Source organism: Prosopis cineraria, unplaced genomic scaffold, assembly GCF_029017545.1.
Source record: "Prosopis cineraria cultivar Desert tree isolate PC_DT_omini unplaced genomic scaffold, ASM2901754v1 PC12, whole genome shotgun sequence".
In the NCBI taxonomy this organism is placed as follows: domain Eukaryota; kingdom Viridiplantae; phylum Streptophyta; class Magnoliopsida; order Fabales; family Fabaceae; genus Prosopis; species Prosopis cineraria.
The window spans coordinates 3,333,814-3,349,781 of NW_026555343.1; the positions used below are offsets into that span (position 1 = coordinate 3,333,814).

Genomic DNA, 15,968 nt, shown 5'->3' on the forward strand with positions numbered 1-15,968 from the left:
CTCTATTACAAAATCTATTTTGTTCATTACAAAACTCAAACCTTGATTTTTCATCATTCCAAACTCAATCAACATGACTTTTTTTTATTTTTCAACAAATTCATCACAGTGCTCTTGACACACCTCATTTTGTAGAGAGAAATGAATTTTCCAACAACCAATAGAACATCAAGGGAATCAAAATACTCAAAGAGCAATGAGTTCTCTGATAAACAATAGAGTGTTCTACGAGTTGTTGGAGAATTCATTACTGTTTGTTGAATGAGCACAACACACTAACACTCTTTTTTTTTAGTTTCCACTTTCCATCTCTTATTTTTCTTAATATCTCTTTTATTATTATCAATATTATGTCTGTTTTCACCATACAAATCTTGCATGTTTCTCCATATTTATTTCCTTTTCTTTTAAGAACTTGTATTTGATAAATTTGTTATAAAGGGTCTCAAGAACTTATCATTTGATTTAGAAGTAAAGTAAATCATATTTTTTGAAGACACGCTCCTCTAATGTGGCTGCGCACTGTAAACAGTAATTAACAATTATAATAAATTGTTGTTTAAAAATTGAAATAACAATATACAAATAAACAATGGGGTAAAATTTTAAAAAAATTGTTAATTACTTCAGCTTTATCATTTGTTTAGAATAATTTTTTTTTAAACTTTGTCATTTATTAAGAACTATATTAACCCCCCATTTCATAAAAGTTCATGTAAGTCGGAATTTCAAAACTCTTTAAAAGATGTGCTGTACTATCAATAAGAAAAAGTGCAGTCCCAAAAAAGATAAGGGGGGTAGTCTTTAATATAATTAACGTCAAGCATTACTTGTGTGTGGCAGTTGACAGACACGCCATTTCACGTGTTGTCCTTACAATTGGTGAATCTAAAACAACATATAACATTTTGTAATTTTTTTCCCGTAAAATTTAATGTATTTTTTATTTTCTTATAAAAACTAATCTTTATTTTTACTATTTTGAACTATTTAATTAATGGAAAAGATAAAATTGATATTTTTCATCCGAAATTAAATATGTCTTTCAATTTTAAAAATATAAGTTATTTTTAATTAAATTTTACCCCTAATAAAGTAATTATCTACTTTCAAATTAACTCTATTTTTTATATTTATCTCTATTAAACACCCTACAATAAATATAAAATTATTATCAATAGGAGCATTTTTGAAAAAAAAAGTAATGATTATATTTCGAAAAACTAAAAATGCCTTACACTTTTAAATATCCAATTCATTAAAAAATGCCTTATATTTTTTAATGGAAGGAGTGTAATTTAAATCTTTTTCATTCACACACAAGCTTATTTTCATTTTTGTATTAATGATTTCTAAACCTTCTAAATTTTATTCATATAAAACTAAAGTTTTTAATTAATCTTAAAAAATTAATCATTTAATTCATATAGTTGACTCTTAACTTGATTGCAACTTAATTTTTAAATTTTAACTCGCTACAATTCAATTCTTATACTTTTAGTAATTTAAAATATTTATCCTTGTACTTTAAAAAATAAAATTATGAAGATAAAAATTAGTCTAAGTTTTAAAACGTTGTAATCTTTACAAAGGCTAAAAGTTTTACTAATTTAAAATATTAGTTCCTAAATTTTAAAATAAATTTAATTTCTAAAGTTTTATTTTCTAAAATACAAATATTAATATTTTAAATAATTAAAATTATAAAAATTGAATTATAAATTGAGTCAAGACTATGTCTATATGTATCAAATAGTTAATTTTTTTATGAGGTGTTGATTTTACTGACTTTTTCCCAGTTTGGTTTTTATGTTACAAAACCAATTGGGCCAATTAGGCCCAGTATTTTGTAACATATGGAAATTCAAATTCAATTGAACCCATGACACACTCATGAAAAGGCCTACAATAATTGGGCTTTTAATTTTTTTTTTTTAAGTTTCATATGTAATAAGGAGGATAAAAAACCTGTACAATGCATCCAAGTCTCTCACTTTGGGAAGCTGTGAGTACAATTCTGAATTAGAGAAGTAGGAACTCTGGGCAAGTTATAAGCAAGATCAAACACAAAATCTTCTAGTCACACGAAGGCTTCTATATCATTAGACTATAAAAGCCATTGATTGTGGAGCACACTTTTAAATTGAAGCATTCATAGAGATTGTTTAAAGAGAGGCACTAAAGAGCAGTTGGATTAAAGCAGATTTGTGAATCGATGTTCAAAACAAAGAATTTGTCCATATATCTGTGTGTGCTTGGTTAGTTGTTTTCAAAAAGTTGAAATTGGAAGAAAAAACTGTTGCTTGTCACAAATTTTGCTTCGGAACTGAAAAAACAAGCACACATTATGTTGAGAGTCTATTGCTTTTAGCAACCAATCCTTTTTTTTTTTCTTGAATGGCTTGATGCGTGTTTAGTTTATTGAGAAAACTCAATGGAAAAGTATTTTTAATCTTGTAAAATTTAAAATCGGCAAATTTTGCAACTAATCTTCCAAAAGTTAGCACAAACGAATAAAAAAAATTATTTCATTCATACATACTTGTGCAAGAATTTCATGTTAACCTTCTAAAATGTGAAAATATTACAACAGATGCTTCAACTTTTAGTAAGAAGGATTGAAAAAAAAAAAATTAACTGCTTAACAATTACACATTACACACTTCTCTAAAATTTAATATTGATAATGTGATAAATTTGCGATTATGTTCTAACTTCTACCACGATAGAAAAAGATTTAGTGGATGGGGTTCAAATTCTTATAATTGTGCATGCAACAATTTGATTGATAAAGGTCTACTATTTTTTTTAGTACCTTGAAAATTTTCTCTGTTGTTATCGGTGGCACATAATTTTTATGCTTAAAAAAAAGTTTGAAATCTTGTTTGGTGTGTGTATGTATTGACCTTTTGGAATCTTATGCTAATATGTAAAAAAATTAATAACTGATATTCAAAGTCTTAATAATATTTTAAAGACAAATAATTCATTTTATTTGTATTATTAAGTACTTGAGTTCTTTATTAGAATTTTAAAATATTTCAGTCTTAAATCATTATTAAATATTTAAATTGAAGCATGGGCTTGATTTTGAAAGTTGTAAAGGAACAAACCCTAACTAAGCTGGCTTTTCTCTCGCTGTCTCACACTGTGACTTAGAGCACCCGCCACCCGACTCTACCTCTCATTCTCAACTCTGAAGCTCGGTTGTCTCCCCTCGTCCCCCTCAGTCGACGGCGTCGGCGTCGACGTCGACCTCCCCTCTCCTCGGCTTCTCGACCCCCTGCTCTTGCTCTGTCGCTCTGGTTCTCGTTGCGTGTTGCTTCCACCGACCTTTTCCTCCTCTCGCCGTCTCGCTCTCGCTCTCGCTCTCGCTCTCGCTCTCCATCTCAGGCCTAAGCTCGAGTTCCCCTCGGCTTATCTGTAAGCTTTCCTCCTCCATCCTTATCTTGGTCTTGCAGACTCTCGTCCGTCGTGCTACTGCTCATCTCAATTTTGCTGGCTGGTGCTCTTCTGATGGTCTGATGGACTGTTGTTGATTCCTTGTGTGCCATTATGTGTCTATATATATATATATATGGTTGATTGTTGATTCATCCCCAAACTTCACTCGCTGTCCTTCTCGTGCTCTTAATCAGCGGTCCGTTCTTATTTTTAAGTGCTCTCTTTCAATTTTTGTTTTTAAAAGATCAGTAAGTTAACTTCAATTTTCACGTTTTCTGCATGCTTGACTATTGTCTCTTGAGGCTTCAATATGTTTTCTGCTTGTATGCGATTTTCACGTTTTCACACATTGTTTGCAGCTAAGATTGGGCCTGAACTTCATTATGAATGCATCCTTTTCTCCCCCGTCCCCCAAAAAATAAGTACATTATGCTTTTGAAAAAAAAAAAAATTGGGCATAACCTACTAGCTTAGGTTGTTATGCATGATTTTGATAATACATACTCAATGACTATTATTTGAATCATGTATTTTCTTTTCTTTCTATTTTTTATGGGTGAAATATCTGACTCGTGTTTTTTACTACCATAATAGAATCTTGATGTTCATGGTGATTGGTGGAATTTTAACATCTACATTTGTTTATTTTTATTTTAGAGCATATTTAGTTCTGGGAGTATTATGATAATTAATGTTAACAATCTCGGACAGAAATTTGTATGTTGTACGTTATGTCATTCAAGAATGTTAGTTTCTTAGTTTATGGAGCATAACATGACCCTCTACTGGCCTTGTTAGTTTTAGTTGCTTATGACATTATGTCAGTGCCTCTGGTTGTAAACTTGTAATAAAGACAGCAGAAGCCCAAGCAACTTTTATTTTGGTCAATGTGTTGATACTCCTTGGAAGTTCTTTTTTACTTCTTTTGTCTATCTTACCCATGTCAAAATCTGGCTCTTTTTTTTCCCTTATCATTTGAATCCTCATTTTCATAATTTATTAACTTTAATGGAGGAAGTGATATAGCTGTTACTGGGCTATTAAACACAGCAGAAGCAAATGGGACCATCTCTGCTGCGTGAATGGATGAGCAAAGTCCAGTGACTTGTGTCATGGAACTAGCATTTTGTAGTCTTATAAGTTTTAGTGCTTAGTGCCTTAGTCATGTGTTGGTTTAACTATCTCCTAACTATCAGTTACGGGCATGTGAGCTAGGTACTGTTTTTAATTTTAAGAATAAACATATGGAACTAAAGATTGCTTAAATCTCGTTTGTTCTAGGCATACATGTGTGAAGGTTGAAGGGCTTACAAATGAAGACAATCTCTGGAAAGCCTATTTCAGAAAAACCAATCTCTCTTTCAAAAGCTGCAAAAATCCTCTCAAAGTTTATCTCTGCTGAGAATGGTGCTTCACATGTCATCAGTGCATATCTCCATCGAGCCTCTAGTTCGTTCAGTGAGCTGAAACAGCTCCACAAGGAGCTCAAATCACCACGTTCTGATCGGAAGCACAAAAGGAGTAGATCAAAGACTCATAATGGCAAAGAGAAAATTGAGGAGATTAATGAGCAGTTAAATCAGAGGGCTGTGCATCGGTTTGGCAGTAAAGGTCCCTGTGAGGATGGACAAAAATCATCTCAAACAATTGTCAAATTCAATCAAGAACCTGATGGAGCCACTGAATATCATGCAGGAACTGAGGGTGGGAGTGAAACGCTTAAGAAGAAGAAAAAGAAGCATGGCATTAAGTTCCAGGAGCAAGGAGATAATGGGGTTGAAATTGGAGAGGTGGAAGTTGATCGGAAACCACGAACTGAGGCCAGAAATGAAATTGAAGAAAAACCAACTCATGGTGGCCTTGATTTTAGTCAAGAACCCACTAAGAGGGAGAAGCATAAGGAGAAAAAGGAACGTGAAGATGAGTCCAATAAGAATGTGGCCGGTGAGGTTAAATTTGAAGAGGGATCAAATGAGGGAAACGCAGGTGATGACAAGGGATTGGTGGATGGAAAGAAACATAAACAGGAGAAGAAGAAAAAGAAAGACAAGGATATTACGTTCAACTTTTCTGGCAAAGAGGGTGAGGTTATCAAACCAGAATATGGGATTGCAAGTACAGAATATGACCAAAAAGGGATACTAAGCAATGGTGTTGAGAACAAACATGGAGACTCTGTTGATAAAAAGGAATTACCAAGTAAAAAGAAAAAGAGACATGTGGCAGGAAGCGAGGATAAAATAAATACTGATGAGGTAAAGGGGTTGCAGAAAAAAAGAAAGAACGAAGACGGGGAAGGGAGAGATGATGCTGAACCCGGGGAACCAACTAGGAAAAAAATTAAGAAAAAACATGGGGGAGATGATTAACTGTACGTGTGCCAGCATTTCACTTGGATTTTGTTAGTTCCATCTTACTGAAAATCAATGAGGAATTTGTGTTGGGTTAACTCGTGGCATTACTTTTGAAACCATTATTAGCATCACATGAATTTTTGTTGGCCTTGTTCTTGTGTAACCGTAGCATGCCCTTCCATTTATCAAACTAGTTACGCCCGCGCCCGCTCTCACGCATATTGTGGAGGATAATGTATGAATGAATTACAAGTACGATGACTTGGCATATGTACAATCTATCACTTATGTCTTATAAACAGTGGAAGTATTATTGTTTTGTTTTCTCAGGTCGGTGAGTAATGGATCATCCCAGGTTAATGACAATCTGCCCTTGTTGAATAAGACTGGGAGTGAATTATTAGTTATGAACGTCAAAATGCATTGCATGGAAGAACAAAGTCAATAAACAAAGAATTCTCATTTAAATGTTGAAAGACATCAAAGTTAGTCGAAACATTTGTTGCCGTAGTACGTAGGGGCGTCTCACAATAGGTAACACAACTGACAATTTTTTCTTAATACGAAACAATTTTTTCTTGAAACGCCAAAAAGAAAAAAAATCAATCTCTCCACGGCATTTCCGGATGGAGAAGAGTAACTCGTAACAGTTATTTGCTCAATAAAGAACGCCATAAGTGGCGGCAAATTCCGGTGAATAAAAGTTGAAGAGTGTCATATCAGGCCGAAGTTAACAGACGGGGAGATCCGATGGTGGTGGAAGTAGTTTCTGATTGGGAAGTTCTCCATCCAAGACGACCCACGCCATTTTCAGACCCCAGCTTGTGTGAATTTCCAGGTGACAATGCATGAACCATACGCCTGCCCACATCAATAACAAAAGTTTATGAGCTTTTCATTATCTCGCACTCTTTATTTTCTTCAGATATGAATATATTCTGTTATTTAAAACCGCAAATGCATGCCGGGGGTGTTTGTTAATTTGCCAAAACGAATAGAATAAGAGCAAATACTTAGCTTTTAACTAGTACTACTTTGTTCCGGACGGAAAAAACTAGGACTACTTTGTTACTTGCCTTGTTTGAACTTCTAATTAACGGGGCGATTAATAAAAGTTAAGCTAGCCAAATAGGCACGGGACCAGATTTATGTTCCCCAATAATAAAAAAAACATGTGGTTGAAAATTTCTAGGACCCCAAATCATGTGGTGTTAAACTGTTAAATTATTCACTGGTCCCCCCCCCCCCCAAAATTTTTCCTTTGAGAACCTGATAGGGCGGACCTATAAATTGTAGTTAAATTTTAACCATAAGCACTACCTCACAACAAGCACAAATCTTACAAACCTGGGTTATCTGCAAGAAAACGAATGGCAACCCATCCACCAGAGGGGACATCCACCGTGTTCCTTTCAACGGGATCAACAAGATTGAAATTTGCAGTGTCCTTATTTGGATTGAAGTTGCCAAACCCTCGGCCAACAACAAAGAAGTTAAAGCCATGCAAATGGAGAGGATGACTTTCAGCGCCTAGTATACTGGTGTCCTGCATGATAAGCTCCACGCTAGTGTTGAAGGGAAGAATCACCAACTTTGTCCCATTGCTCACCATGGTGTTGTTTGGTGGGGTGCCGGTGTAGTTGAATGGATGCAAGGGGCTCCTAGGAAAGTTTGGGGAGTAAACTCCGGTAGACTGCCCAAAGTGGTGGGCTTGAAGAAGAGCAGTGTTTGGGAGTGTGAAAGATACATTATTGATTGAAGCCGCAAACATTGTTCCATTGGGTCCTTGACATGTTTGATTGTGAGCACAGGGACTTGTACCAAGGCCTACTGTGAAGAAAAATTGCTTATCGACTTTCTGGGGAACATCGGCAGGAAACTGAGCATTTGCGAGGCTACTAAGTTTTTTAGCAAAATTGGTTGCGAAGGAAGTGTCATTAAGGGCAGGGAGGATTGGTTTGAAGAGTGGGAGCTTCTTCAAGTGAAGAGAATTTGATGGGGATTCATATTCCAGGATACCAGCAACAGTTGAGTTATCAAAAGTGCCAAGGCCAGTCACGTATGGTCTGGCAGTCATGAGGAATGTGGCTTTGGGGTAGTGGGATTTGGTTTTAAGAATAACATTAGTGGTTTGTCCGGGGGTAATGAGAATGGCGTTAGTCTCAAAAGGCTTAACATATACTGCATCTGCTTCAACGACTGTGAGGGTGTGATTCGCAATACTGAAGAAGAGCTCATCATTGAGTGCTGCGTTGACCACACGAAGAAGGTATGTTTTTCCAGGCTTTACCTTCAGTTTGAATGTATCTGCAAAACCAATCTTTTATATTCAATCAAAATAAATCGGGGTTTCAATTCATAAACATCCTATCCTTTATGTGATTGAGTCTTAATGTAAGTTGTTGCTTAAAAAATAATGAGTAATCATTAAAACTCAGGGAGGACTAATAATCATTGGGATTCAGCCACTACTAATGTTGGGTATCTTACAGAAATATATCTACGAAAAGTACTTGATACCTTTAGCAGAGCAATTGTACAGTGGCCCTGGAAGTCCATTGATAGTGTAGGCATCAGAGACATTTGGACCACCACCCGTTTGTAGGGCTTGGGCTATGACTGCCTCAGTATCTGCATTCCACCATTCTCCTAGAAAAATTTAATATAATTCAAATTGGTTAGCATGTTTATGCTTTCAAAAAGTAAAACGACACCAGTGTATATTAATATATCATTACCAAAGACCATGGGAACTTCCTTGTAGGGTGTGGTGAAAGGATATGGAACACCACGCTGGGGAAGGATAATGATAGGACCGTAGACACTTGATCTTAACCATGATATATGGGCATGATAAAAGAGAGTGCCTCTTTGGCCAACAATGGTGTAATTGTAGACATAACTTTGGCCTGTTTGGATGGGGCACTGTGTCACATATGCAGGTCCATCAGCCCATCCTGATTGAAGTTGTCGAATTCCATGCCTATTCAAAACACAACCAAGATTTTGACAGATGTAGTTTAGTTTCTTTCTTTCTCTCTGTATTTTTTTTTTTTCAAGAAGACTTGATCTATAAAATATAAGTGAACCGCACCAATCATAATAAAATATTTATGCAAGTCAGATGTGAGTCTGTTGTTTTAAGAATAGCTCTGTTTACATGTTTTTTGGCAGACCAAGTCTACCTTAGAATTTTTCCATGAAGATTGAAGATTTTAATCAAAGAAAAATGTTCCTTACCAATGGATGGTGATGTTGTTCTGTACATGGTTAACCACTTTGATAACAAGACGATCACCTTCCCTTGCTACAATGCGAGGTCCTGGAAACTGACCATTGACAGTGACCATGCTCTTGGTGTGGCATAGCCGTGTTACATTTTGGTACTTAATCTGCATCAGAAAGCCTTTTACATTAGATAAAGTACAAACAGTGAATGGGAACATGGAATGCTAAAGGCATATTCATGAAACTTGAAAGTTAGCTATAAGATAATGAGAAGTACATCAAAATGGTAGTTCCTCGTAATGCCCCCCTCTGCAAACTGAGGGATGAGAATCACTGAGAAAAGAAAGAGTGCTGGAAATGCAAATGATTGAAGAGGTACACCCATTTTTCTCTTTTCATACAGAAGTTAATGATGGCTTTGGGAGAGTGGCAGAGAGCAGGTTTTGCCCTTTTAGTCTGAACCGTGGATGCAGAGGAGGGTCATGGGTTGGCAATATAAAGAAGAATGAGACAACGTTGTTGTTCAATTAGGTGATGCAAAACCACATGTTTCACACAGAAGCTGAAATCTAGAAGAGCTAAATTACTACATTCTAATGGTATGAGTTGTTAGAACAACTAAAGAGTGGTGTCCAAGACAATCAATTGCCTTTGACCTCCTTCTTGTTTAAGTCAAATCTTGAAAGATTTGCTTGTCTAAGGCACTGCTCTTGCAAATCCCATATGTTATTGGTTGATTTAATCTGTACGCTTTTTACATGGAGAATGACGTTTCTAAATTGTAAGTTTGCAGCCCAACCAAGGTGTCAATTCATTGAAGCTGCAAATGTCAGAACGTATGGTAAACAGACATGCCAAAAGTGAGTTTTACAATTTTACTCTGCTTTAAGATACTTATATATATTGATTAATAATTGATGAGGCCTTCAAGATTCTTAGAATGAATCCTTTTTAAGAATTTCTTTGAAGTGAAACAAATAATATGAAATTTCATTGTCATTTTCAAAGGTGAAGCTTGCGATTGAGAAGGCATAGGCCATTGGTTAGATGTAATTGTCTCAACAGAAGTTCTTGGTTACAAAGCAATATTTGAAATGAAGGACATAGAAGACGGCTTTCTGTTCTCTCTATCAGGCAGTCCCTTTTAGAGGTAGATGCATGCCCTAGCTTTTTTATATTATTATTAACAACATGGCAGATAGCATGCAACAATAGTACGGAACCTTAAGCAAACAACTGTGGTATTAGCGAAGTTTCCAAAGAAAAATCAAATAAATTAATTTAAAATCCCTCTTACGGCTAACTCTAAATTCAATTGTAATAAGCATTAATCTAACGTGCACTTTTAATTTCCTCAATATCCACTAATCAATTATTTTTTGTTGGATCAAAGGCATGAATGGATTCTTTTGTATCATGTCATTGATATGATGAAAAACATTTTACAGTAGACTTAAGCTGAAAGGTATTCAACAAGATCCTTTGGAAAGTCCTAATTATTTATAAAACTTGATATCTTTTTTTTTTTTGATACAATAAAACTTGATATCTCATATAATTGGAAAAAATGACAAGTAAAGACCTTGTAAGAACATTAATTTAAATTAAAAATTTTAGTACTGACACATGGTAGAAGGAAAATTGAAATTTGAAAACATTAGTGTTGAATAATTTTAATTTGACATTTATATTTTTACAAAGTCCTTATTTGTCATTCTCCCAAGTTCCAATAGGTTCAAGTGTCTTTTTCTGGGCCAGAAGTGTGAGAATTCGACGTTGGGCTCCTTTAACGATGTTTTCCGAATTGAATAAGAAAATTTTGATTTGGTCCAGAATTTTGTACATGGGCCGAAATGTTCTGAGATGATAAAATAGTCTGGCCAGAAAACTTATCCAATGGCTAATTCCAAAAACGTCATGAGTTCAAATGCATACTTGACTTCTCATTGAAAGCAATTTTAATCAAGGCCATCCTCTTATACCAATTTTAAGAAACATCTATAATCTCACAATGAGAAATTGGGAGATTAATTTTGACCACGTCTACAAAAAAACCAATTGATATGCCGATTTTTTAACCCATAAGATTTCAAGGGATTATTTCGATATTACTTTTTTTGACATTCTGCCTATTGATTGTAGAAGCCTTATGACTTCTGACATGACCTGATTTTAGTCTTCTTGCATAGTTTTTTATCGTGGCAATGTATTCAAAAAAAAATGTATACTTGACTTGTTCAATTTATCTTTATTTGTTCTTTTTTTAACCTCCTTAATATTATCAACATGGTTTTTTACATAACCATTACTACATATATTATCACTGTTTCCTTACTGTAAGTTCTATACCGTCTAGTAAATCTTTCCAGGGAGATTTAAATATTTAATTAAAGGATACTTTCACATCAAATAATTTAAAGGCGAAATTAGATGTATTATCAGTATCACTTGGTTTAAGTAGAGAGGGATGTTGAACTTTTCTAGTGAAATTCGTCTTGCTTTGTCGGTTAAAAGGCTTAACTTCTTGAGAAGTTATCTATCACATATCTTTCACAACTATAGGAAAGTAACTTAATGAGCAGAACCCATGAAAGTTTTACTTCCCCAGTATTTATAGTATATTTCAAAATTTATCCTTAAAAATTATAAAATAAAGGCTAAATTATTCAAAATTTCATGAACTCCAGACCATACCAATAAACCATTGAACCTTTAAAACTTAATAATAAACCTTTCTAAGCTTTTAAACTTTTAAATTGGTGCGGATAACTCCCAACTATCAATCATGTATTCCTTTAAACTTTATTTTTCATGTGCATATGACTCCTCAAACTTTGAGTTATATATATCCCTTTAAATATATAATTTAGAAAGTTAAAAATAAAAAATAAATAAATTTGGACTGTTGCAGTAGGTTTAGAAGGTGTAAATTATATTATAGTAATGATGACAGAGTTAGGACACGATTAATGATAGCAACTTGGGTGGATGAAGAAATGGTTGGAATCTTAGCTTTAACAATCAAAATGAGACTGAGTAAACGGGATTAGGAAGAGATACTTTGCCTTAATGGAGGAAAGGTTAACCCTGCTAAAGCGAGGAAGCATAAGTAAAAGTGAAGGAGCCTCATTAATTATTAATTATATTCTGAAAATATTTCACAAAAACCATATAATCAATGATTTATTTAAAGTACTATGATGAAGAATATGCACTTTACGAAGGAGTCAAGCTAGGAATATGAAGGAACCTTCAGAATTCGTGTCTATAAATTTCTCAACAAAGAGCATCTATCATCAACGTGATCTGTTCTGCAAATGGTTTCATCAGAAAACTGAGAAAATGGGAAAGAGCTGTGGAGGGCCATGCTTTCTCTGTTTCACTTTGCTTTTGGTTCCTCTTCTCCAAGCTGAGCAGACCTTTCCTTCAGAAAACAAGGTAACTAATAATTGTGTTTAAGTTTAAAGAAGACACGTATTTTTACCCACCATGCACGTAATCTAAGCTAAATTATGTTGGTAATGACTTACTAATAGTATGATTTGTTATATATTTTATATTGATTTCGATGATCATATTATGATTGGGTCCTAAAATGATTTTGAGTCAACACTCTGATCTCTCACTACAAGTGAAATTCATCTTAAATAGTTGAATAAATTGAAGCTACTTGTCAATAATTTGAATTAGACTGCAAGTAACTTAAATTTATTGCGTTATTCATAACTTGTAAATACTAGTAGCAATTTCTTATAAATTCTAGATATTAATATTGATCAGTTTGATTGATATAAACTGTATATCTTTGATATTAATATTAATCAGATAGATGTATGTGGTCCATGTGATCCTCAGAGTTTGAAGAAAGTGACACTATTTGTGATTTATAAACAGTGTGATTTATTTTTGGAAATAAAATGGAAAGGCGAGATGCTTAATGAAGACCAATGAGATCTAAAGAAAGTAAGTGTGACTCTATCAAAACTATGGCTTCTTCATTAATGTTTTGAGTGAAATGAGCAATGAAGTGGTCAACACGCGTGTCATCTTCTCTGTACACATGCTCATAAGAGACCTCCCAATATACAACATCAAAAAATTCCTGATGTCTTGAACAATGTTGCAGCTCGGATGGTTAATGGCATGGATGATCATGATTTAAACAGTGTGATTTTACATTGATAATATGTGTTTATTGATGAGTATATCATAGTTTTGAAAATTGGGTTAATTCGACCACTAGAACTGATAAATTGCTGAACCGATATCTTAATTGATCTAGTGAAAATGCTGTATTTATGATTGGCCTAATCACGATTCGACTATGATTTTGATTATTATTAATTTTTGAACTAATATTTTGATTAGTCCAATAATAGGTTTAGTTTTTGATACCTTGGATTACATAAAATTTTTCAAGTAAATACAACAGAAAAATTGCACCTACGTGATCACCATAGAAACAACATGCACGGTGGGAGCTGAAACTTCGAACCATGTGAGCCTAAGATTTGGAGACACCAATTCAAATGACATAGTGGTTCGTCACCTCAACTCCAAGCACATTAAAAAAGTGGACCCATTGGAGCCTGAGGTTCTTGACGATGTACCCAGAAGGCCCTTTCAGGCTTGCATGGTGGACCAGTTTCTGGTCACTGCTCCATGCGTGGACTCCCCCATCTGCTACCTCTACCTCAAAATGATCGGCCTCGACGACTGGCGGCCAGGCTTTGCACAGGTCCGGGTGCTCGGAAGGTCTCATCTGAGCTCCAACTTGTTCCATCTCCGGCGATTTATGCCGAGACATGTGTGGCATGGTGCCGATGCATGTGACAGAGAACTTACTCCTTTTGGTCTCAGGAAGAAGAGAAAGGCGTATGTCAAAACTCCTTAGCTTGTGAAACACACTATTATCTTTTTTCTTTTAACAAATACTATGAAAAAAGAAACACTAAACCACTAGTGGTTTAATTAATGCAATTGATCTTCATATTTCTTGTTGTCACTTTTTATTTAAAAATGCAACAACACATAATTTTTTTAGTTATAACATAACAAGTAAATCATTTAAATAAAAATATAATATAATTTTTTTACTTTTAAATAAAATTAATTACTTAACCATCTCTCTTCAATTTAAACGAGGTGGATAGTGCCTGGAGAAAGTAGCTCTCAAATATATTTTGTCTGTAAAGTTTAGTTTAAATTTGTGAATTGACGTCTAGATTTAATTTCTTAAATTCTTTTAAAGAAGTTTAATTTTTGAAATAATAATATAATTGACATGTATATATTCATGATCATTATCTATTTATTATTTCTACGATTCTAAAAATTGGACATCCCCTGCCTCCCAAAATCTCTGTTTGTCCTTCTTCTTCTTCTTCTTTTTTGTAATATATATATCTTACATATATACTCTGATTTTATTTATAAGTCATTTTTAATATTTTTATTAAAAAAAAAAATCTTAAATTTCAATAATTTTTTCTAAAACTTTAACAAGTTTTTTACTTTACCCCTGTTAAATATACTTACTTTAAAAATAAAATACTCTAATATTTAATAATTTTTTTAATATTAAATAAGAGCAAAAGAGTAAAGATAGATATAATAATCATTCAAGTGCTCTATAAATAAGACTAAAGCAAATCTTTTCTCTTTGTCTTGTAAATAGGATTACAGAAATATCTTATTAAAAGTAATTTTTTTCAAGATATGGTTGAGCATTAAATGTATACACATCTTCTAATGAGATTCAAACCTTTCCTAATTATTTTTTAATTGCAAGTTGCTTAATTTCAAACTATGTTTAGTACCAATATTATTAAGTACCTTTTAAAAACTATAATTTTTCTTAAAACGTGCATGAATGTTGAACGAGATTGTTGTGGTAATTTGATTTAATTTATCAAAACTCAAATCACCTAATAAGAGATTCCCTTGAGTGTCGGCCTAAATTAACTTGCAATTTACGCAAACTAGCTAGTTCATGTAATTAATAGGTTAGGCAGATCAAGTCAGAGATGATGATACCTAAAAAAAAAAAAGAAGAATTTGGAGTTGGAGAGCAGGTGAAATGGTGGGTTAGATTAGATGGAATCGACCCAATTAATGTATAACTGATCCTATTTGATAATAACAATTAACTACTTGTTTAGCATTTGGTCTTCATTTCACTTCTTTAATATACTCCATCCGTTTCAATATTATAAGAAATTCTTAATTGAGTTATATTCCCAATGAGTTAATTAATTGTTTTTAAAATTATGCACTCTTTTTATGCTTATCTTTTTTTAATAGGATATCTTAATTAAAAAATATTATTAATTTTACCCCCTAATTAAGAGTACTTTTAGAAAAATCTCATTAATTACATTTTGAAAGGTCTAAAATATCTTATATTTTTTAACATATCATCTTAAAAAAATGATTTATATTTTTGGATGAAGTAAACAAGGTAAATTGTAACTTCTACAAGATGAAGATCTCATCTATATATTCATCAAGAAAAGGGAAAATATAACATTACGTCACTATACTTCGATTGTATTTTGTTTGTAATCTATATAGTTTCATTTTGTTGCTACTAATCCCTTTAGTTTGATCAACCTACAATGTTATTACATTAGTTCTTATAATTTTAAAAATACACATAAAAATCATAAGCTGATGTTGACATAGTTAATTTCATTGTAACTTTGCTAACCCTGGCATTGTAAAAATATGTGGACATGGAAATAAATTGACTATGTATGATTTTTTTTTTTTAAAAGCTTTCCTTTACACTTGGTTTAAACAGAAAAGGAGATGAGGGAAAAATTAAGTACAGTCAATGAGATATTAATAGAATTAAGTACAATTAACAAGATTAACTTCATCATACCAGTTCACGTTCTTTGTGTGTATCATTAAAATTATATATAAGGACTAATGTTGTGG

The 15,968-nt window shown here is 33.3% G+C and overlaps 3 protein-coding genes across 4 annotated transcripts; 2 read left to right on the plus strand and 1 right to left on the minus strand.

Annotated features, from left to right (window-relative positions):
* Nucleotides 1-3,113: 3,113 nt before the first annotated feature.
* LOC129288556 (uncharacterized) lies at nucleotides 3,114-5,893 on the plus strand. 2 transcript variants are annotated; one of them, XM_054925187.1, is made up of 2 exons: nucleotides 3,114-3,423; nucleotides 4,726-5,893. In XM_054925187.1, exon 2 carries the CDS (start codon nucleotides 4,758-4,760, stop codon nucleotides 5,811-5,813), a length of 1,056 nt encoding a protein of 351 aa, XP_054781162.1. In that variant the 5' UTR covers nucleotides 3,114-3,423; nucleotides 4,726-4,757; the 3' UTR covers nucleotides 5,814-5,893. The 2 variants fall into 2 exon arrangements, with proteins under 2 accessions (XP_054781162.1, XP_054781161.1); XM_054925186.1 differs by lacking the exon at nucleotides 3,114-3,423 and adding an exon at nucleotides 3,448-3,640.
* A 346-nt stretch (nucleotides 5,894-6,239) lies between these two features.
* On the minus strand, nucleotides 6,240-9,468 carry LOC129288853 (laccase-17-like). Its single transcript, XM_054925650.1, has 6 exons — nucleotides 9,304-9,468; nucleotides 9,039-9,190; nucleotides 8,537-8,781; nucleotides 8,319-8,447; nucleotides 7,146-8,105; nucleotides 6,240-6,659 (listed from the first exon to the last, which is right to left on the minus strand). Exons 1-6 carry the CDS (start codon nucleotides 9,409-9,411, stop codon nucleotides 6,529-6,531), a joined length of 1,725 nt encoding a protein of 574 aa, XP_054781625.1. The 5' UTR covers nucleotides 9,412-9,468; the 3' UTR covers nucleotides 6,240-6,528.
* LOC129288854 (embryo-specific protein ATS3A-like) lies at nucleotides 7,844-14,018 on the plus strand. Its single transcript, XM_054925651.1, has 4 exons — nucleotides 7,844-8,067; nucleotides 9,813-9,886; nucleotides 12,233-12,464; nucleotides 13,459-14,018. Exons 3-4 carry the CDS (start codon nucleotides 12,267-12,269, stop codon nucleotides 13,918-13,920), a joined length of 660 nt encoding a protein of 219 aa, XP_054781626.1. The 5' UTR covers nucleotides 7,844-8,067; nucleotides 9,813-9,886; nucleotides 12,233-12,266; the 3' UTR covers nucleotides 13,921-14,018.
* Nucleotides 14,019-15,968: the final 1,950 nt, after the last annotated feature.